Source organism: Dermacentor variabilis, chromosome 8 (assembly GCF_050947875.1).
Source record: "Dermacentor variabilis isolate Ectoservices chromosome 8, ASM5094787v1, whole genome shotgun sequence".
NCBI lineage: Eukaryota > Metazoa > Arthropoda > Arachnida > Ixodida > Ixodidae > Dermacentor > Dermacentor variabilis.
In genome coordinates this window covers 40826651-40850903 of record NC_134575.1, presented here as the reverse complement: position 1 = coordinate 40850903, position 24253 = coordinate 40826651, and the positions used below count along the sequence as shown (strand labels likewise).

At 44.5% G+C, this 24253-nt stretch overlaps 2 protein-coding genes, 1 non-coding gene and 1 pseudogene across 4 annotated transcripts in view; 3 read left to right on the top strand and 1 right to left on the bottom strand.

The window, feature by feature from the left end:
* The window catches only part of LOC142590123 (methionine-R-sulfoxide reductase B1-like), a 37000-nt pseudogene extending 31266 nt beyond the window's left edge, over nt 1-5734 (top strand).
* LOC142590121 (uncharacterized) overlaps nt 1-10840 on the bottom strand; it is a 63187-nt gene extending 52347 nt beyond the window's left edge. For both annotated transcript variants that reach the window (XM_075701989.1, XM_075701990.1), the window contains exon 1: nt 10704-10840. The gene's annotated coding sequence lies outside the window, so the exon portion shown is untranslated. The remainder of the gene's footprint in view (nt 1-10703) is intronic.
* A 3922-nt stretch (nt 10841-14762) lies between these two features.
* LOC142591804 (U6 spliceosomal RNA) lies at nt 14763-14865 on the top strand. Its single transcript, XR_012830536.1, has one exon. It is a non-coding gene; the product is annotated as a U6 spliceosomal RNA (small nuclear RNA).
* A 200-nt stretch (nt 14866-15065) lies between these two features.
* LOC142590120 (uncharacterized) lies at nt 15066-17689 on the top strand. The gene has a single exon (XM_075701988.1). It carries the CDS (start codon nt 15414-15416, stop codon nt 16842-16844), a length of 1431 nt encoding a protein of 476 aa, XP_075558103.1. The 5' UTR covers nt 15066-15413; the 3' UTR covers nt 16845-17689.
* Nucleotides 17690-24253: the final 6564 nt, after the last annotated feature.

The following is a 24253-nucleotide window of genomic DNA, read 5'->3' as shown; positions in this document are numbered from 1 at the left end:
CGTGGGTGATGTATGGGCGCGATTGACAGCAGCCACGCCGATATACCTCCCAGACGACGCGCGCTACTCTGGCGCCATCTTGTAGCCACCGTCGCCGCACTACGCTCTTCCTCTCACCCTCTCACCATACCCTCCACTTTCATCCTCGCGTGTTTCATCCCCTGCTGCTCTCTGCGTTCGCATTCATCTTTCGCTGTGCTCGTTTGCTCGGTTACGAGGGTCAATGCCAATGTTATCCGCAGGAACGGGTGCCTAAGAGCTGTGCTCAAAAATACGAAATCGTGTTGTATCCTGCAAAGCCACTTCCATCAGTGACAGCATAGCAACAAGGCCTGCGAGGCCCTTTGTCAGGTGTGCAACAAGCCTTGTCTACCGCATACATTTGTCACGAGGGAAGCAATACTACGGGTCAGATTGACAGGTGCCTGAACAACCGTTTGGTGGAGCATGCGTCTGCAATAAAAAAAAAGGGTGGTTTAGCCCATCTGGTTATGACTGTTGCTTGTGCCAGCGCTATCCAAAGTTGCACAGGAAATCACAGAGTTGGTTAAGAATAAACATGCTCTTATTAAGGTTGATTACTGAGGCTTACAATATTATTCCAAGTGGGTGATGTGTGCACAAAGCGAGGCCTCTACCGTGCCATCGCCAAAGGAAATGGCTTTGTTAGATACATTCTCACTTTATTTATATACATACGTTTGATAATGGTGCTATTTTGCCTATATATGTGTGCAGATGCCAATAAACTTTATTTGAATGTCAGTGTGTAGTTTTTTTCCCTGTGTACAGGTTTCTTTGCATTGTTTTGCTATAATGAATCCATACAGACTAGCTCAACTTTCATTGCTTCACGAAATGCTCTTACTTTTTTTCTGTAAAACTGATGCGAAGTTCGGGGGTGCGATAATTACGCAGTGAAAATTTTCCTAGAATGTTCTTCATGCTAAAGAGAAAAGCGGTGACGTGACATGAAGTAAAGCAATGCCAATGTTGGCTACCCACCTGCAATCCACAAGTGTCACGAAATGATGGAAACCTTGCCAATAGCGTGTATCGTTAGGTTTGACCTGCGGAGGCTGGTGATCTTAGGGGAAGCGATAGTCCCCAAACGAACGACGCCACCCATGTCTACTGTGGCGACTCGCTTTGAAAACAACAATGCACCGAGTCAACAGGCTGTTGGCGCAGGGATGGCTACTGCGGCAACTCGCATTGTAAGGACGACAATACGCCGCGTAGGTCTGGACGCGTCGGTGCACCAAGTATTGTTTGTGTAGTCACCGCTGCCTTCACGGTTTGATTGAAGCGGTGGAACTCCTGGAATAAGTAGTTTTGTGGCACTGTCTCACGGTTCTTAGAAGTCGTCAGTCAATGGACCGACACGGCGGCCACTGTCTGCGGGTTCAACTCTGGGACCAAGCGCCGCCTGCTCAGGGCAAGACCCGCGTCTGCAAAACCCCTCTCACTTTGGTGTGGTCAGTGAAACCTGTGCGGAAGCGAGTGTGTAAACCCTCCCCCCTCAAAGGCAGGTCGGCTATGATGACTTTGGACGCTCCGAATTGGTCGACGATGAATGGCCGTTTTCCCTCACCTAGGGATCTAGGGAGGACAGTGTTTATAAGCGGCCGCAGCACGGCTGCTGAGTGTGCAGTTTTCTTTCAGTCATGCTAGACTTATGAACTGTAACGTTCTCATGTAGATTCTGTAAATAAATCCCATATTCCTCGTTCTCGATCAGAACAAGTCCTTCCCTTCAACAACGTCCTCAGTGTGGATGAGTTGGATGATGGCATGGGCCAGCTACCATCTATGTCATGCCCAACCACAACCATCACAGTATGAAGCTCAACAGATAGTACTCATCTGCCATTCACTGTAGTCATTACCGGCCAGAACAAGCAGACAACAGTAGCTGTAGCAATTTTCATAGGAGCAATGATTACTTGAGAAAAAAAATACTTTTGATGGCCAAAGTGGGGGAGGGGGGAGTGGAAGTATTATGTGATCAAATGCGGTAGTCTTTGAGACTGCCAGCTGTGACATTTTGGCTGTGAGATACATCACGGCAGAGGGCTCTGGCATAACTTTTTACTATGTGGGGCCCTTTAATGTGGACATAAATCTAAGTACACCAATGTTTTTCCATTTTGACCCCATCAGAATGCAGCCGCTGCTGCCAGTAGAAGAACAATGCAGCAGGAGTGTGCCATATTTGCCAAGCCATTGTGACAGGTGTTTTTTTTACATTTTGCAGTCTCCCTAGATTAAAATTGACAAAAGGGTGCGTTAATTAAAACCATCGGAGAAAATTTTCAGCACAACCTGGATGACACAGGGCAGAGAACAAATAGATAATTTTTTTTCATACAGTCACAATTTATTTATACATGAGGCCACCACAATGCACTTGAGTATGGTGGCCCACCTCAACACCAGCAGCAAAGAACAATTCCCAGAATGAATCCACGCCTGTTTTACAATGGCAAGGTCACGGCTTTCAACGTTTCTCAAGAGCTTTAAACTTCACCTCGAGGCGTTTAGAGTAAGCATCCAGCTTGTATGCTACTTGCTCCAGCTTGGCAACGCTGTCTTCTACTTGGTCAATCTGGTCCAGGTATGGTTTAAGGCACTCATACTTGCCATTAAGGTCTTTCAGGGCTTTGGCGACGCTGCCAGCAATTTGTTCCATGTCGCTGTACTTCGCTACTGTGACCTTGTTCATCTCCTCAGTTAACCTATACTCATCCAGTGTGGCTGACAGTTCACTCTGAACGTACTGCCCCGTTTTCTCGAACATTGTTGCGGCTAGCTCATTCAGCTGCTTGGACGATTGCATTGCCGTATCGCCAGATTCCATAGTGAGAGGCCCTGGCAGCAAATTCGGTAAACTGCAAATAGCAAAAAAAAAAAGGAAAACAGGAACAGCCAGGAAAAAGCATTACTTGACAGCTTGAAAAGGCATAGAGCACAGTTGGCAATAGTGGTACTTAGATAAACAAGCAGCACAGACAGCTTCTATTTTAAGCATTCTCCCATGTCATCCAAAGTTGTGCCGAAATTCCTTACTGTGAACAACATGCCTTGTTAGTCAACGCCTTGTGTAGTCAACTTGAAATATTGACCTGGTCACCACAAATAAAGTAGAACCTCGATTTAACGAAATTCACGATGTAAAGAACTATTTTCATTTCTCGATCGTAGCCGCATGAAAAGCCATGTATTTATTTTCGCGATTTAACAAAGTAATTTCATGACACGGTTTCGATTTATTAAATTTTTCGACCATTTCAAGCATATACTTGAGAGCCTGTATGAATAGTATAAAAAAATATGGGGTTTTACGTGCGAAAACCACGATCTGATTGTGACGCACGCGTAGCGGGGGCTCCTGAAATCTGGACCACCTGGGGTTCTTTAACATGCACTTAAATCTAAGCACACGAGTGCTTTTACGTTTGACCCCCATCGAAATGTGCCTGCCGCGGCCGGGATTCGATCCTGCGGCCTCGTGCTTAGCAGCCTACCACCATAGCCACTAGCAACCATAGCTGGTGCCTGTATGAAAAGTGAATCTACCAAAGCACTATAAGAATGCCGGCCGAGCCAAAAGTTATTTCAAGTGTCCTGCATGAAACGTTGGAGAGGCAAAAATGCAGTCAAAGCGCATGCGTCAGGACGCAGTAGGGAGGAAACACCGCTGTGCCATTTGTAGTGTTGATAATTTGCAGAGGCTGCGGAGCACTCAAAAAAACACCGAAAGCTGACGATTACATCTATGCAAGGGGGATGGAGAGGGGGTGAACGCGTGGTAACATGACCAAGCATGCGCTGAGGCCTCCAAGCTTACAGATTATTCTGGAGACATGGTGCAAACATTGCAGCAAAAATTTAGGGTCTGTAGCACGCACATTAAAGTCAAATCAGGATAGTCGTCATAATTACAAAAATTAATTGACCTCTCATACATGATGCATTATATCATGAAAGGAACTGAAATATTTGCTACAATTATAGGGCAACAAACTCACTCAGACTCAGTCTGACACTCAAGTCTGAGTCTGAGTGAGCTCAGCTGAGCAGAATATGGGCGAGTCTGAGTGAACCTGGCTTAGTCTGATCTTGGCGAGTCCAAGTTCAAGTGAATCCAGCTGAGTTGAATATTGGCGAGTTGGAATCCGAGTGATCCCTAAGCAAGAAATATATCTTGTGAGCGAGTCTGAGAGAGCTCCATTTATTTTGTCAACCTATGGCTAAAGTATCGTTGCACCAATTATTTAGTAAAGGTCCTTCTGACAAGAAAAAACACTTGAGAGCAATGATACACAGCAACAAGTCAAATTTCTCATCAAACCTGGTAGCGTGCCTCATTAAAGTATGACTGTTTTGCATTACTCTCTGTACTAAAGTGACTTATGACATTGAGGAGTTTTGGCTTGTCTGTACAGGAAATTACCGTTAATGGAATGCCGATTTACAGAGGGCATACATGTGACAAGCTAGACTGGTGGCACCATCTAGTGGCACTTATTCTGACTAGAGAGAACACAAGAGTTATTACTGCACTAACTGACCATATTCTACTCAGCTAAAGGTGTATAATATTGGCAGCAATGCAATCAACCCCATAAAGTTTCTTGTTTTCTGCTTTGATCAGAACACATATGTAACACAAAAGTTTTCCATATGTTGTCACAAGATGTTGCTAACGGCGTTAACTGCACCCATAATTTATCACAGCCCGGTATTTCTGTGAAGAGTGAACAACGAAAAGCACTCAATTGTCTGGATTTAGCAGCGCATCTTCTTTACCCCCAGAGCTACGTTCAATGTGTTTCCTTGTCATCCCTAGCCAGAACATTCAAAAGTAAGTTGCAGTTCCATACAGAGACATTGTGACAAAAAAGGAAAGTCCCATCTGTACTTCTAAAGAAGCGCCTAAAACACATTAGTATAGGCAGGTACAAACATGGTCAATGGGTCACTTCTCCAAAGCTATTTCCCTCTTACATTTCAGAGGCAAAATCCAGTCAGGCTGGCACAGCAGGAAGTACCAAGCCTGATCCGAAGGCAGCTGACAAGAGGGATTCCACGTCTTCTACGGAATGACCAGGCGAACAGTCCTCTTTAAAGTCCAAAACTAAGGTGAGCGGCAAGGCCAGGCATGAAGCCACACCCGAAGCCACACCAGAAGCCACAAAAAAGCAATCCCACAACGCTGCTGCACAGGCCAAGCCTTTATCCAAAACTAAGCAATCCGACGATGCTGCACAGGCCAAGCCTTTATCCAAAACTAAGCAATCCAACGATGCTGCACAGGCCAAGCCCTGATCCAAAACCAAGCAATTCGACAGCTCAGCGAAGACCAAGGACCAAGGAAAGGCCGAAATGGCATCAACAGAGCCAATTTCAGGGCCATCAGGTCAGAAGCCAAAGCTGCCTAGCAGGTCCAAATCAGCAACATGAGGCAAATAGGTGGACAGACAGCATCTGCTACTACTCTCCGATCAGGTGTTGAGCCGCTATGATGGCCCGTTCACTTCTCAGTGCATGAAGCCTGTTTGAAAAAGCCTGACCTGGTCACGAACAGGTGGAAGAGTGGGAAGCCACGGTCCTGCTTATAAAGTATTCAAACTGCTGCTATGTGTGCTGTATATTCTATGTATATTTTGAGATTATCTGAGGCCTATTCGATGTCATTTAACACAAATCTCTAATACCCCTGTCACACGAGGTGTTTTAATGCCATTCGAACCGAATGGCATTAGCATCGAATGACATTATTCGGTTGCTACAGAGCGATATTTAATGTCATTAGCACCGAATGACTTCCGCAATCGAATGAGTTCGAAAAACTCATTCGGCTTCGCACTCGGAGCGAATGTGTACTCTCAACCCCAGAAATAAAGCAAAACAGGACAAAGTATTTGCAAATTGAAAACCGTACTCGTACAGAAATAATAACGTTTGCGTGTTTTAATGGTTTTGTTACTTTAAAGAGACAAAATATGTGCTGCAGGCTGTCGCAAAATGTTGTTACTCTCCAGCTCGGCAGCGTCTGGCCGCTGCCCATGCCGCTGCCACTATGCTCGTCGGCCATAGAACGTCTAATCGCTTCCTCCGATTATTACGCCTTGCTCGTAATGCAAAGTACGCAGCAACTAATCGCTTCACCTGCTGCAACTTAGCGTCGTCGTCCAGCATCGCCGTGTCAGCCATTTTGTTTGTTTTCAATTTATCGGCTACTCAGGTGGCTAAGCCTTGTTTTGGTTTATAGTAGCCACATAGTCTGAAATAGAATAACTTCTTTTGTAGGCATTCCTAAAATATTTTTTTTTCAGTGAAGTGACATCCCAAAAATATATTTAAATATATGGATTGCTTATGCAAGCACTTTATACCTACCTTGTTCTACTTTAGTTGCCACGTTTATTTAGGAATGATCGCCATTGATATCGCCACCGAATGACATTAATTTTTCGAGTGTAGCACCTCCGCGGGCAAATGACATTCGCTGCACCGAATGCCATTCGATTCGAATGACATTAAAACTCCCAGTGTGACAGGGGTATAAGTGTGATGTTGATTGTAAGTAATGATTTCGTACAAAATTATTTTGAATGTTTTCAAATGTATGGTAAACCCTCATTGTAATGAAATCACTTTATCAAAATATTGCTTGATTTGAAGTTTTTTCATATCCTTACGTTACTATGACGCTCTTAGCTCATTTGCTTTTAAAGAAATACTGCTTATAAGAAATCCAATTTCCTGTTCAGGTTACTTTGTTATAACGGTTTACTGTATTAGCACAAACTGCTAATAAAATTTTTATAAAATGCAACTTAGAACTGCAGAATGCAGATTTAAACTTTGCAGTAAAGCATTTACACCAACTCTCTTCTTAAATTTATTCACACTCAATAAAAAAATTAATTTGAAAGTTTACGACATGACCCTGTAATGAATATGTCTAATGGTGCACTTGCTGCATGCCGTCTTTAAGAAAATGCCTTGTCAAAGGTTGTCAAGAGCATCTATATGACAGGAAGTAAAGACAAGGAACGAACGAGTTTTCTCTGACATGCAACATGTTTCACACAACTTGCACCAAGCTTTAATGTAGAAATAGCATTTTGTAAAGAAGTACTTTACAGTCACGTGACTAGCTAATTAGCTAATAGGAGCACCAACCACCGCTTTTCAGATGTCCACAGATTCTTTTTTTTTTTTTTGTCTACACGAATATAGTAGCACTTGCATTAGGCAATTGATAGCAACATGCTGCTGCGTAATATGACCAAGGTGCAGAATTTTTCTTTATGCTCAGCAAGGAAACAACCTGTACACCAAGGTAAGGTGTCAGTGCCAGACGTTGCTTCATGCCAAAGCAAAAGTGTTGCCAGAAACCAATTCTTCAAAAGTACATGCCAGGGCCCTGACAAAGGCGAGACTATAGTCTTTCCAAAAAAAGACATCACGCAAGCTGCAGCATTCTCCAGGTACGGAGTGGAAGCGACTGAAATCGCATCAACCACATCGCAACGGCAATACTGAAGACTACAGTGCACAACAAGACAAAGCCAAAGTAGGCTGAAACAGAGAAAATCACTCGTCGGTTTCAACCTTCTCCATCCTCGTCTACTTGTGCACTGTGGTCTTCAGGTCATGGATAACCAACTAGCCTACTACTTTACATTGCTAAACAGTAGCCAAGGCATTCTGCTGCCAATCACTGTAAGCCATCAATAAATGGTATCTACATTGCTCCAGCCATAGTTTCCTACAAAAATTACGAGAGAAATAACGGCACTAGTGCTTATGGGGGCTACAAGTATGTCAGTTCAGCCACCATGTGAATGATGGATACACAGATTTGCACAAACTTCATCCTTCTTGCTTCGAACGGCTTTGTCACTTTGCAAATTGACAATTATGAAACAAAACGTTCTGTTATGTCTGCAACAATTCGCAATAATTATGCATTTACAGACTTATTGTCTTGCTGTGTTTGGAAAACTATGATGATTGCTTGGATATTTAGCAATATATAGAGTGATAAATAACGCCACAAGAACATCTGAAGCCACAAACACAAAGATCAGACACATGTTTGTACTACCCCTCATTCCCATGATATATGAGTAATCGCAGTGCTAGAGTTGCCGCTAGTAACTTTTTCTTTAGGAAATTCTACACCTCCAAGGAGGACTTGGAGGACTACTACAGAGTAACGGAAACCAATTTCGGGAGCCATTCTTTTGCCGTAATGTGAGCAGTTTAAAGGAGCGGCAACATTGTCGCCGCCATTTTTTTTCACACCACCAGTACTTCCAAATGGCATTCCACATTTACACAATGATTCAGCACAAACAGGAACCGTGTTCTCGTTTGCACAAACACTGCTGGGCACAGCAGACAAAAGAAATGCAAATAAAGTGCGTAGCGCAACTACAAAGAAACACATCAATAGTATGGTTGCAGCATTGTCGTCATCGTAGTTGTCCTACCAAAAGATTTCGTTCATTCTTTGCCCGATTCTTATTTGATCAATTTCAGCCACACACCCTTGAACAGGCTCTGTGTCACTGTCTTCATTAGAATGTGTGGAGACGATCGCTCGCACTGACCACAGACCATCGTCAGAATAGACCATTTTCGAATGTCGACCACATAAGCCATCGCAGCTGAGCGGAGTCAAAGGCATTGGTTCAATTCTTCCAGACAACAAACAGCATTTGCCTTCAGTTGTGTTCACTGTGCTGCACATGATCCAATGTTGTGATTGCATACTACTACAGTAATTGTGACCGGCTGAGGTTGCGTGCATGCTCTTATTTCTTTCCTATCTTTCTACCTCCCCTTCCCCTGTGGCCCAGCACAGGGCATCAAAGTTGATTTTCCTTTCCGGCTTACCTACCTTGCTTTCTTCTGTATCTCTCTCTTCAGCCATAGAGTTTCATAGTAAAAAAAATTCACTGACGATTACCATACTCACTAATGCAAATTTTGAGCACAGTTGATTAGGTGTTTTGGATTCACTATATATTGCCGTTAAGAATTTGATTGTCAACGACAGGGTCCTCTCGGCAGTGGCGCTGAGCCTCTATGACAGACAAAGCACTTCCACCGGTTGCGTCGCTCATTGTTAAGTAAGAACTGGCTTTGAATTATGATTTATATTGTCACGTGGTAGTGACAGTGAAGAACGGCACTGTGTAGAAATTCTGAGTTACAAATTTAACTCTTTGTTGGGAGAACTTCCGTCTACCAGAACAAGTAACACTCAAGCACAACGATAGCGGTGAGCAGAGTTGGCGATCGGTGAAAATCTGATCAGTGGGTCAAGCGCGTCGGCTTCCACACGACTCGTCGAAGGTTCCAGTGCAATTGCTGGTGCCAACGTGGCTTCCAGAAACTACTACACAATTCGCCTCACACGTACAATCAGATTACAAAAGCTTTGGTGACTACAGCCAATGGATAGAACTATCGATAACATTCTAGGAACTTCTGATACATGCAGGTGCGTCAAGGGATAACGTTTAACATTTGTTATCCAGTGAAAAGCAGTGACCAAAGAAAGCTAAAGTCAACAGACGAAGCACGGTACTCTGCTGCCATCGCGTAACGATTGTCGCAAAACACATCTTGCGCAGTACTACACTTTTTTTCTCACACTTTCCTTCTCGCACTCTTTTTTTCTGTCACCGCCTTTCACTCACCACTGTTCTCCGCATTGCTCTTTCATTCTTTGATGTTGTGCTTGTTCGCTCAGCTACGCCGACGCATACCACAGGAACAACCGCCTAAGAGTGGCACTCTAAAGAAAATTTCTGACAATTACGATACTAACTAATGCAAAATTTGAGCATAGCTGCATACGTGTTTTCATTTCGCATTATATATTGAGGCAATGAATTTGAGACTGAAATCACCACACCAACTGGCAGTGGGCCAGTGCTATCGATACCTTCACAGAAGGAGGGGCAGTATGGGAACGCCAGCATGATGAGTGGCATCGGAGCCAGCTGTGGAATAAAAAGACAAGGAAGGCACGAGCAGTGGCATAAGCGCAAGAGCAGTATGGGAATGCTGGCATGATGAGCGGCAACAGAGCCAGCTGTGGAAGAGGAAGACGACGAATGCCCAAGCAGTGGCACGAGTGCGTTCTCGTGGTTATGCACAGGGAGAGCAACGCTCAACCCAGGAACGGCCACCCAAGAGCTGTGCTCTAAAACACCACAGGCAACTGTGGCACTAGTGTCTACATGCACCGCCAAAGCAGCAATCCATTCAACATGGGAATGATTGGTAGAACATAGGCTTGTCTGACCTTAGTGCTTCTGGCTCCAGATAACCATCCGTTTACGCTTGTATCAACCTAATATTGTCCTCTCAAGTTTGCTGTATGGCAATGATTTGCTTTCACCTACACTCCAACTTCTACTATCGTACTGTTTTTGGAGCATGACAAATAAAGATAACTCAAACAGTCCTGAAACAAAATATCTGAAACAGTCCCCACACTGCGAGTGCTAGTGCCCAAAAGCTATCCAGATCTCGCAAACAGCTCAGTCTAGACTGAGCAGGTCAGTCAAGACCAGCAGAACCAGATGTAACAAAGAGATTGAGGCAGGCTTTCAGTCAACATCACTGCAAATACATTCAGCATGTTCGCAAGCAGCAGACTGCAGACTTACCTAGTTTGTTGGTGTGGCTGTCGGTGCTGCCCTGTCCGTTGAACCTGTGTTGGCAGTCGAAGCAGCACTATCTTTAGCGGTAGCAATGGCTTGGTTGCCGAGGGCTTCCGCCTTGTCGTACCACAACTGGTAGCCCCGCTTGGTAGGAAACCGCTTGATGGTGCTGCACCGAAGGCAGGTGACAACGAGGCGCTGACCTCGTTGAGCTGAGGCTGCAACAACAGATCTGCATTCAGCAACTCGCCTCTACAGCAAAACAGTTAAATTAAATACTCATGTCTAATGCACCAAAACCACGATCTGATTATGTGGCACATTGCAGTGGGGCAATCCGCACTTTATTTTATGGGGCGATTTATTTTGACCACCTGGGGTTCATTAATAAACAACAAAACTTTTTCATTATGGTTCATAGTATATGTGCACATAAATCCAAGTACACGAGGGTTTTTGCCTCTTGCCTCCATTGAAATGCGGCCGCCGCGGCCAGAATTGAGCCCGCAAATTCAAGCTCGGCAGTGCACAACCATAGCCGCTGGGCTACCGCAATAGGTGCCTCTCTAGCAAGATGAGTGCCTAGCACAGTTCTACCACTTTCTAGCTTCACTGTTTAGCGATGGAGATGGTTATCTAGTGTTAGGGTGCTTCTAGCACTGCCTAGCGTAATGACTGCCTCAGGGAACCAGTGCACTTCGGTAAGAGGGATAGCGAGCACAGGGTGTGGGGTGGAAATACTAGAACTACATCGCAGTGACAAGACATGTGCTGCAACAAACTATGGCCAAAGGTTTGAACCTCGATAAGATCTTCTAACCTTTAAAGGGACCACTAAAGAGATACACTAAATCAGTTTAAAATGATATTGTTTCACTTGTTGGGCTGTGAGATTATGATGATTAGAAGATAAAATGAAAGTCAACTTCTCATTTTTTTAATTCAGCGCCGACGTCCTGTTACATCAGTGCAATGTAATGACATTCAGCTTACTTTCTCGTATTTGGCCCTTTGCGACTCAGCAAAAGTATTTGAAACTTGACAAGCACAGCTCCTAGCTCTCTTAAAATGCAACGCAGTTCATCTTAGCCGATAAAAGATTAACTGGGCCCAAAGAGACGCCGTCAAAATCCGTAACGTCACGACAAGCTTGTGTGGAAAGCTCACAGCAACATCACCACCAGCCTTTTATTTTTCAGTCTTTTCCAACTTACCAAGCCTCCCTTCACATCAAGAGCAGTTTGTTCAGTATTGTAGAAGGGTAATATATTAATAAAGCTCAAACTATTTTTTTCTCTTAAATGTCCCTTTAATAAAAAGTTAAAAAACACCAATGCGCCTGGTGAGTAAGCTAAGAAAGCTGAAGAAAACAGCTCGGAAGTGAATGACTTGTAGTTCCATTTATTTGTGCTTTTCATTTCCATGAAATAACCCAACGCATTGCTTACAAACTCAAGAAATCAGGACTACCAAGTCAGACAGAAGTTATACATTCGTCTGCAAAATAAGGTTTCATTTTTTTTAAAGAAACATCACCTGGTTATGGGTGTCTCTGACCTAAGTTCATTCCCCACATCTACAGCAACGACTGGCCAAATCAGCTTTTCCCTGTAATGTGTTTTGTGAAGAACTGCTTGATTTCTTGATGTTTAAATTTCAACGTCTACAACCACTCACCTCTCAGGCGTTCTGTGCAGGTGACTCCGGGACAGAGGAGGACGCTACATTTCTTGCAGAGACTGCGTTTTATGCTGGGGTCACTGCACCAATGATGCAAATTTCTCAACAATTTAAACAAAATTTGCAACAGTGTCCAGTTCGCATAATGAACATCACGTTATAAAACTGGGACGCTTCTTGCTAGCCTCGGTAAAGTGAGAGAAAGTGAGAGTGTGTGTGTTCTCTTTTTTTAAAGGAAACAATCGAACGAAGGGAATGCGTTTTATCTGAACCACGTAATCTCCCTCACAAATCAAGCTTCGTTCCTCCACCGGCCGACATTCCTCAGAATAATGCTTTCTTTGAACCACATAATTTCGCTCCGCCGACATACTCCATGACGACTGGAAAGCAGCTCCGCAAGTCTCTAATTTGTTCTTCGGAAGACCTTTGCATGCAACTACACTTTAAACAAAACACGCTCGTCAACTTGTCTGTCACCAACTAGCGGGAACTCGCTACGCCTTGGAACACTCACGGCGAACAGCGGGCAAGCAGAGGAAACGACTTCGAGACCAAACACAGCACCATCGTTTGCACTCGTGGAAAACGACTCCGACTACTCACAGTTTGGCCTGAACGCGTCGAGATATCATATGCAGCACATGACCGTAGAACGACGCAAGCTTGCCGGCTGAGGGATCCTGCTCCAAAACTTTGCTCGCAACCTGCGAGTAAATTACAATCAAAGCCAAGTAAGGGGCGAGAGAATATCTAGAAGCGGCGAGGAGTAGATCGCTTCACGTTTTAGCGGAACGAAGATGAAGACAAACACAGCACCTGATACAGAAAGTTCATGCGCTGGAACGCGTCCCCGCCTTTCACCAGCGACATCACAGATTACCCACATTGGATCGGCTAGGCTATACCGGATTCAGTAGACTTGAGTTGGTTTCGGTTTTGGCCTTCCTTCGGTTTCTGAGGTGCTGCCATTGCTACGGTTCTTTTAGCTGGCAAAACGAAGAATCGGTAGTTTCTTCAAAGTGGCTCACTACATTGCGTGATGGACTGCACACGGACGTTCCGGTTTTGGCGATGTGTTAGCAATAATTAGCTCATTAGGCTAGCAATGAAACAGCGCCACAAGACGAAGGAATAAAAAAAAAAATAACAGCAGTGCGTGTGGCCTCGCGTGCTTTAGCTCTTAATGCGCGGTGTTTAGATGATCAGTGAACGCAGATTTGGATCAGAATATAAAAGTGGACGAATCATTTCATGGCGGCAGCACGCATGTGTGGCAATTTAATTTCAAAATAAGAAATGCTCTCCAGCTTTACTTTCTTCGTTGCACACAACGCCATGGTAAATAGGGGTAAATTAGCCGAGTACGTAAAATGCTAAGACCATTCCACATAAAATGTCTCGGCATCCTCAGCAAACAAATTATAATCATGCTGATCATACGGTAATTCCAGCTGTAATCTTCATTGGACACCACGATACATATACGTACAGGCTGGCATAACATATTTATAGACGCGAAAGCCTTCCACCCATACGGGCCGGTGACGTTCGTCGGTTTTCTCACGCATATAAGAAACATAAAAACTATTATTAAGTTTTACGTAACGTGCTATCTAATAATTGCTATTTGACATGTACCTGTTATGCAAAATCTTTCTTATCTCAGCTAAAAATATGGAATCGATGATGTTCTTTTACAACAACGTCGCATATTGACAAGGAAAGCGCCATCTAACGGTATAGTCACGCACTCCCAGGCCACGGAATAAATGAAAGTATAGGCTAATAAATGAAAGTACATAGTTAGGCAACAAAGATTAGAAATTTTACAGATAACATTAGGCCATAACATTATGTCAACAATAGGCGGCAGCACGTGTTGACGAATGAAAGTGAGAGGGCTCGACCTGCTTGGCAAGCAGACCAAATGCAACTTTTCTTTAGTTCATAACGTTCTATTGTGTGGTTATTTAACGCTTTTTATGGAAGGCCTGCAATTGTTAAAAATAAAGGGCTTCCAAAGACAAAACAATCGTTGAATGCAGCCATTAATATGGTGCTGCTACGTAGCGGCCGAATGAAAAAACAGTCTCTAATTTAAACACAGATTTACAATGGCGTGCGCTGTTCAACATAGTCATAAAGTGGTTACTTACACAATTACTTTTCAGTTCCTTCGCTCACGAAAAGCAATTCTTCTTGTAGTTCAACCTCAAACTAAAGGATCTATGCGAATGAAGCGTTAAAAGTTGTTGAACTGCATGAAAACGTTGCAACCTGCAATATGTTTTCATAAATGTAATTGTTAAGCAACTTTAAACCGGCACCACTTACAAGATTAGAAGTTGTGGCTATATATTGTGAGTCAAAGAGGTGGTTGCTGTACTTCCAAAGTACATATACTAAAATTGGAACGATACAGAGAAGATTAGCATGGCCCCTGCGCAAGGATGACACGCAAAATCGTGAAGCGTTCCACATTTTTTTTTTTTGCTGTTCGATATTATTTTTTTGTCATAAATTAATTTTTTTTCTGTGATGTGTGGGTTTGCCCTGTTAGCCGTGTAAAATTTAAAAAAAAAAAACGTAAACTTACGGAGCAACAAACGATCTTGGGCGTCGTTTACTTACCATAGGTCTACTTGCGTTTATTTATTTTTGTTTTTTTTTTATTTTTGTACTTGAATTCGGCATTCATAAATGATGTTTTGTGACTACGCCTAGGGCATCCTAGGACACTTGCTCGTGTCAAACGAGAGAGAACACATATGCAGACGCCGAGCACAGCGCGCCGCAACAGAAAACCGGTCAGGGGCGGAACGCGCATACCAGAGCTGCTTCTCATTTTTCTTTGAGATTCATTTGTTGCGCGGCTGAATGGTGCTGCGCCATTGGTCGATCGCCTTGCACAGCGCGAAGTTCGCAAACTTCGAAACGGCCGTGACCCGCGCGCATAGCGCATTTGTCGCGTCGTAACGACTGGCAGTTGGCGCGTCGGAACCACAGCCTGAACCTTCCCGTGCGAACCACGATATGCAAAGGAGAGAAAACATCGCGTCTCCATCCGCGTCTACCGGCCGTCGTCTTTCGAACGGTCGCACGCCACCGGCGATCGCTGCTCACGACGCCCGTGGAGAACGGCTCAGGTTAGAGGCCACCCGCAAGGCTTTGCTCCTTCGCCAGTGCGTCAGCGGGCGCGCGAGGAACGCGCTGACGCCGCGCTACGATTTGCGACGGCGGGTGCTCGAGACGAACCTCGTCCGCGAGTCGAAGTGCCAGACGGCGCAGCAGCAGCCCGGCGACTTGGTGATTTCGACGGCGCCCAAACCCGCGCAGCCTACTCCGAGGAGCTTCAGGCGATGGGGCTACTGCGACGCTTCGATTCGAGCCGACGCGACGCAAGCGAGAAGTCGACTTGAGTGCCGCGTCCGGGCACCGCAGCGATCGCCAGCGCCAGCCGAGAAGCCTCAGCCCTCGACACGACCTCAGCTGACCGCGAACTCGAGTCCCCTCAACGCAACGCGATGCGGCACCACGTGGTCTCCACGCAAGTTGGGGTCGCCGAGAAACTTCGCTGTCGTCAGCGCGGCGGCGATCAAGAAAAGACTGCGCCGCAGCTGGTCCTACCGCGAAGCGATCGCCGGCGACGCGCCGTCCGACGAGCAGCAAGAGGCGCAGGCGCCCTACAAGCGGCTGAAGATGGACGCGCTAGCTTCGACCGCGGAGGTAGCAGCAGCCACGAACACGCGACCTGTGCTGTCGAAGCGGCCATGCAGAGTGCAGCACGGAAAGCCGTTCCCGATACCGACGCCGCCCGCGATAACTCCGGCGTCGACGAAGTCGTCGCCGCGAAGCGTCTTATCTTCGCAGCCGCAGCAGCTTACTCGAATAGCGATAACTCCACACGCGTTTACGGCGTCGCCCGCAGCGGGCCATTGTGTAAGCTTTCCTGGCACCTTGGCTACACCTAGTGCGAGAACCACCACTACAGCCCCACACGCGACATGGGCTCTCTCTCCGGCACTTTGTCATAATGGGCAAGCCGGGGTAGTTACTCCAACTGTAACGCCCTGCCACCAACACCTTGGCGTGATCATGCCACTTTCGCCGTCAGTGGTGTCACAAGGCACACAGACGTCGCCGAAGAGGCTGCGGCGAAGGTCGTCGCTCAAGCGTGCCTTTGAGCGATTACTCAGCAGTGGCAAGGAAAACGAGGCGAACGCATCGCAGCAGTCTGTGTCGAAGAACGCAAAAGTGAAGGTCAAGAGACGACCGTCTCTCGTGGAGTCTCTTCTATTCAGGCGTAGCAGCAACGATAATGAAAGCCAAAGCAAGCCCGGCAGGCATTCCACTGACTATGCGGGAGCATCAAAAAACATTGTTGGGTCGAGTCCACGTAGGAACAAACCTCGCAGAGCACACAGCCTGCAAATGAAGGCACCAGAATTTGACCCGTGGGGATAGACACTGCTTGATCATCAACTTCCCAGCATTTTCGTACGGTGGTACACCGGACATACTACCACGTCCACTGCTGAATGTATTGCAGTGTTTGGGTTGGCATGGAGAGCTGTTGAGTAGTTTTGTTTATGGTTACACATTTGGGCATCATCACTAGCAGTTAGATATTCTAACATGTGCTTGGGCTTTATAATGCAGGGTCACAATTAAGCACATCATTTCAAGCAATAAATGTTTGTCATACTGTGGGCGAAGCAAGAAATGGCTAAATGTGATATGTCACAAGTGTGATTACATAATTGTCCATCATCGCTGTGCCTCAAAGCTTTTTATATTTTCTTTGCAATACTTACAATCAAAAGAAGTGGGTATTAAAGCTGAAACGGCACTCAAGAATGATGAACTGAAGTTGTATCTGTGTGCCAACAAGATAAAGTGATAGGCTATCTTTGAGAACTGTTTTGTTACAGCTCCATTTGATAAAGTGTGCAATAATGTTTCTTGTACATTTCCTTGAAATGGTGAATTCTAAATTGCTTTAGTTCTGTGTTTCAGTTCCTATGCCAAGGCACTGTGTCTGTTCAATGCTTCTGATAAGAGCATGACAAGAAGTTCCTCGCCATTGCTTGAACAGTTAGGTCACGGTTGGTCATTATATAAACATAGCAGCTAAATGATAACCTTGCTGCAAAGCCAATTCTTTTTCCAAAGGCAATTTAATCAAATGACTGTGGCTTTTACTCATTTTACTTGTAATAAACATGTTTCCGTTGCAAACATTGTTATTGTGAAGTGATTTAGTGAAAGTGAAATTGACTGTCAATCTGACTGCACCAGAATGCTGCAAAAGGAACCTACACACGACCCTAAAAATGCAAACATTAAAGATAAAGAAAAATTTTATTGGGCCAGGAATCGAACCTGGGTTCAATGCTTGATGGGGTACAGTTGTTCTACCAAGAGGGTTAACCAAGAACTAGCAGAAGGCAGCACAAGTTACCATGCATGAGAAGTTCAAAGAACAATATAACATTGGCATAATTCATTTGACACGAACTAACTCATCTTTGATCTTCTCATGAGATTAAGAAGTTTGCAGGGACGGCATGGCCACAATTAGTACATGACCGGGGTTGTTGGAGAAGTATGGGAGAGGCCTTTGCCCTGCAGTGGGCGTAACCAGGCTGATGATGATGATGATGAACTCATCTTTTCAGGTGAGTATTCGAAGGTCCTAAAAAGCAGCCCATTGGGTGGTTCAAATCAGTTCCGTATGTTCCACCTGGGTGAGGTAACAAAAGTCAACGATGTTTACCAGATGAGTGATGGTATGTGCTTGTGATGGAGAGAAATGTTTGGGCAAGCATGCATCATTATTTTTACAGTGTGTTGGCTGTCACACATCAAGACCATCAGTAATGTGATGTTAGCAGAATACCCTTCACTGAATCAATGTAACGTGCTGAATGTTGCATCACGCAGAACTGAAAGTAACTAAGAAAAAGTGCTAATTCTATGCACAACTAGCAGTGAAGCTCCGAATGCGTATAGCAGGCAGAGAAAACAGCTTTTAGCAGGACATAGTGCAATTTTGCATCACCAATTCCATTGCTCATCTTGAGACTCCAGCGTCTTATCTGACTGGGCACTGGTGTGTTTGAATATAGGAGCACAGGCGCTCCTCAGAATGTGCATACCTATGGACGAAGCTTGGCTGGACATGTCGAGCATCAACAAGTGTTGATGGGCATGCATCTGTCATTATTCAAAATATTGTGTCATTTTCATGGCCTCCCTACCAGACAATATCGGCACATTTTAGTAAGGCACCAGAACTGCCATATAGCAACTCTTGGTCAGCCTATGCATGTTTGCATTTTTACACTCTGTTGACTGAGCCTTCCGAAGGGTAGGGTGAGCAGTCTGCTGCCCATTTCACCGAGCCCATACATCAGCGAATTCACATGTGGGACAACTCACTGATTCAGTCACTGGTCAACTCAATGATGAGCTGAGCTCGTAATGCATACTGACGAAAAAGATAAACGGTGATCTCAACTCATCCAGAGCTGCTTTACTTCTCATGCAGCCCTCAAGATGGTTTGAGCTCATTTTGTGCTCTGTGGTTGTTGCAAATAAGACCAGATAACATATGGTGCCTGTAACGTGTAAATAATAAAGACCAAAACAAGTAGTGAAACCAGCCTGTGTGCAGTGATGCCTCTGCCTTCATTCTAGCTTTTAAAAAAAACATTCTAATGAACTTTGCCTTTCTGACACAATCTTTTAGTTTGGTCTTGCTTTATGTTATCAACAAGCTCATTTGCATGCAAAAAAAAAAGAAATACATGTTCTTTCTTTCCAAGTTTTTTACTGTCCTTAAAGGTTTATGGACAAATGGATCATTACGAACAGATAAGCAGATGCATAGCTATGGCTCTTCGAAGAGTGCAAATGATCGGTGTATAGGCAGTCAAGTCTGGCTCTTTCAGTGAAGTAGCCTGCTCCACGACATAAATTCTCATGTTAGATGCCTGTGCAGTAGTCGCAGGGAAAATTTATATTTTAGGTACAACATATTCCTGATTAGCACAGACTTCTTAAAATATTCTAGAACTATTCCAAAGATATTCGTAGTTACGAATAGTGGCTATTCAATTTGAACATCAAATCGAATACATCGTCACTTGGTTCACTATCCGAAAGTTTATAATGTTTGCGCACCCCTGGCAATTAGATGAAAAGTTGGTTAGTGAAATTTTTTTATTAGTCAATTATGCATTTCAATTTCCAGTATAATAAGCATCAGCCTATTCGAGTAATCCGCCTCAGAAAATTTGCACTATACAGGGTGTCCCAACTATCGTGCATTAAGATTTAAAGAAAGAGCAACTGCGTTACTCGAAGAAAACCTAGTGCATATTGTTTTCAGCACAGTGGAGTAGCCACCAGTATCTTTTTCTTTACTGAGATTTAATTAGGTAATTGTAATTAATTAACTCGAGAAGTATTTTTCTAATTATGAAAGTGTCAATGAGGCATGTGTAGGCACCCCCAAATGACATCTAACTATGGCATTTTCAGCGACGTACCAATTCCATATTGATTTTTTCCGACTGGTAAAGAAATCCCAAGAAATATGAAAAATACCACAAGACTGCGCTCCCACCCGCATTATAAAGTAAGTAGCACCATCAAATAAGCTGATTGGAAGCAATTGCTTTGCCCGTCGCAAACCCGAAGAGACAGCGCATCAAGGTTCATAATGGTATGGAAGGAGCACCAACAGCAGGTTCCGCAGCGATTCCTACATACAATTTCTATGTCACTCTTATTAAGGCAAATCCTTAAGTGGCTCGTTAAAGTGGCTCATACCCAAAAAAAACGGCATCTGGTCCAGTGACACAAAAAAAGTTGGCGAGTGGTACAAAGAAATATCATCAGCACCAATGGCTCATACCCCAAAAAAGTGACAATCTGGAATGGCTCATACCCCCATAAGCAAGCAAAGATGCAATTGTTGAATATGAAAGAAGAAATAAAAGAAAGAAAGAACAAAGGAAAGAAGCAAACAATGAAAAATAAGAGAGAAAAGACTGAAAGAAAGAGAATAAAAGAATCTTTACATAATGCATTAGGTGCTCGCATGTGTGATTGAGATCAGCCTACAGAGCAATATGTTTACTTCACACTGCAGCTCGTTATGTCCTGCAAGAAGTCTGATCCCTCTGATCGGATAACTAAATGCATAACCATGTATGCAGCAGGCTTAAGCCTTCACGTGTTACAGGAGTGTAACGTTCTGCAGATTTTATTCGTCTCTCAAGGCCGACTGATCACATTGATAACAAAAGCCCCTTGATAACGCGGCCGAAGCGCCACTCTTACCACAGAGGAAATGCAAAAGCAATTGAATAGGCACAGAATATTTCAAAATCCCGGCTCTGCTCACACCGCATTGAAAGAGTGCATGCGCAGTTATATTTCGCGCCATAAGCTTGCTTCGGACCAAAGCCAAATTAAAGCAACGGTTTTATTTTTCATGAGAGTGTATACGTGCTGCAAAGACAGGTTCGTGGCAAAAAATAAAAGCGTACTAAACAGACCAGTGAGTGATCCACATCTAGAGAAAAGGCAAAACCGATGCATTCAAGAAATAAATGTACCACTTCCGAATGTGCTGAATTGGCAATCGGGACGTCTGCACAAAGGAAAAAAAAACCCATCAGGTTGAAGCGTGCCCTTATAATCTGTGCATTCGTGAGCGCTCTTGAACAGAAGCTGCTGCCTAGAGGACGTGTTCAAATAGGTCTCCTTCTGCAGCTACATAGTACTGAGTCTACCTTATCACATCTTCAGTGGATTTCTTGATGACTGACGCTGGAATTCTACGGCAGACATCCATTATCCTTGCCTTGAGCTTATCTGACATCATCGTTTTGATCTTGTATAAACATAATCTTTCCCATAACCCTAAAGAAAGAAATCGAGTGGAGAGATGCCAGGTGACCTAGCCGGCCAATTTACAGGCCCGTGCCTTCCAATCCATTGCACGTGAAGTCGTATGCAGCCAGCTTCGTGCTGCTGCTGTGTGCTGGTGCACCATCTTGCTGATACCACAGAAGTGGAAGATGTGACAGTGGGACTTCACTGAGAAACTCATCCACCACTCCTTCACGGATTTCGTCCGCATAACGCTGTCCAGTCAGTGTGTGATCAAAGAAGATGGGACCAATTATAGCACCCGGCGTAAATTCTGCACCACACACTAGATGACCACTGGTACAGGTGCTGAGTGCACCTTACCCTTTGTGAATTAGAGTCACTGCAATAGCCCGCATGATGCAAACTTACCTGGGTGTTTCTGAAAAAATTGGCTTCATCTGTCCACATGGTGTTGCTCAAAAAGTATGGAGACTCATCGGCTTTTGTGAGGACCCAATTCGAGAAATCTAGGCGATTCTGCAGGTCCCTGTCTTCCAAATATCAGTGCAGGTTAAGGTGGTATGGGTGAAAGGTGGAGTCATTTAGAATCGTCCAAACCGATTACTTGGAAATTGGTACCTGGACAGCTATGTCCCACACACTAGCATGAAGGTTTGAGGCCATAAGTGCTAGAACGTTCATACGTAGGCTAGGACTCAAAAATGGACTCCTCCACCGCTGTTTCATGAAGCTGACGGTTTGTCTAAAGTTTTGATAATTTGAGTCATCGCTTGACTAAACTCATTGAAGAATTGAAAATTCTTAATTCATTATGCAGCTGTATGCTTTCCGTGATACTAACTAGGCAAGGAATGTGGTGAAACTCGGTTTATTGGACAGAATTAGCACCTGAATGAATTAAAGGGACACTGCAGAGAAAGATTTTTCTTAGCTGTATTGGAGTGTTAGCTGCCTGCAATACCAAATGCAACACTGCTGTGTCGGCTGTGGGTTGGAGTAGCCTTCACCAACGCATACAGCCATTGGAATGGCTGACTCAAACATGCGTGATAAGTGTAGATGTGAAGAGACAATTGATTCTATCCCGAGTTACTGCTCACGCTTCGACAAACTATGCCAGGCTCTCCAGTCGATCAGCCTTTTAGAGAAGCAAAAGTCTTGGGAGCCTGGCCTGACAACTCATCAGTCCAGAAAGCTTGAAATTTAGGAGTGGGCCGACTGAAATATGAGGGTATGCTTATGCATACTTAGAGACAACTCCAGTGGAATTTCTGCATACTTTTTTTTTTCAAATCAGTTCATTATCATAGCAGACAGAAGAAATTAAATGCTGTGCTACCTCACCACCAGGAGTTAATCACTGATGTGAGTATCTTGGGAAATATCTGCAAAGATTCCACAGCTACCTTGGTTCTCCACAAGAAAAGCAGAAAATTACCTATCGAGAAAGGGGTCAGGCCAGGATTCCGGAGAATAGTCTCCAGTAAATATTAAGGCTAGGTCATGTGATGAATGCCTTGGTCCACCCAGACCCCACTGCACACACGCATGATCTGGTGGCCGACTACCGCTCAGCGACTACAGCCAAGAAAGCTTGCAATGCACGGCACCTTCTTAATTCAATGTTACGTCAGACTGCTGGTCCTTTCTTGTGCCAAGAACTATTTCTCTATTGCTCCTTGCTCTGTGGGCGTGCACACGTCTACAACGTCTGGAATATTACACAGGAACGAAGCTACTAACATGCGATGTGCTTTGTTTACACACAGCGAGGCAGGCAACAATTTTCCTTGCACTGATACGTTAGGTCCTCGTGATCATGCGAAAGAATTATGCCACTGCTAGATAAAGCTCTTGGAGATGCATTCTACTTTCTGTATGTCTCGCATGTTCATTGGCACGTTTCTCTAGGTTTGTTGGTGCAACAGCGCTAGTACCGGGTGGTTTGGGTAAATTTTACAGTTGATATACTTAGAAATATGTATTCTCAACTGTACTGCTTTAATTTACATATAATCTTAATCTTTTGATAAATCCACCAAACCAAACAGAACTGCAATGTACGTGAGGAAGCCAACGAAAAATTATAAAAATGTTACCTGTATCGCGATGATTCGTGCCAGGCAGCCAAGATCTGCAATCAAGACAACTGCTCAACGCACCTTGAACACAGTAAAAGCGATGCAACATGAAATGCAGAGGCGCAGTAGACTATGAAGCCGTGGCTGAAGATGTGTTCGATGTTGAGTATGTCATGAACACAAAATTTACCCAAAATTTGCAGGTGTTTGTATGCGTCTCTAGTGAGGGTGGCAAGATGCCCCCACAAGTCTTTCCACAGGGACTTAGGCTCAATTGGAATGGGTATGTGGAGCTGTTGCGCACTGTTGTAAAACCCTGGATGGAGAGGGTGGCTACCAGACAACACTACATGTGGCAGCAAGGCTCAGCTCACTGCCACACAGCTGGAAAAACTTGAAGTGGTTCTCCGAGTATTTCGACAATTTCACCGGTCCCAGTGTCTGGCCCCTTAACTACCCTGATAGCAGTCCTGTGAATTATTCATGTGTGGGGCGTGGTTGAGTAGGTAACCAACCGCAATGTCACTAACACCAAGACCCAGCTGATTGATCGGGTGGCTTTTGCAGCTTTCCATCATGACACCGTGAAGTTCGCATATGGCAGATTGGGGAGCTATCTCAAGGCAGTTATGGATGGTAAGGGTGACTTGTTTGAGTGATTTCACTTTGCGATCTTTTCAGCTTTATGTCCCTTTTTCATGTGTCCAATAAATTTCGTTTTGCTGAAGTTGCAGCCTCTTTCCGTCTTTGTGTCAAATTTATTCCAAACGCACTGTATGTACAGTGCAAGCAGACAAAGATACAGGATGGAATGAGACACGATGGAGTGCTGACTTGGGGCTCATTCCCACTGACGAAACACGCAGGCTGCATGACCAAGTTGGT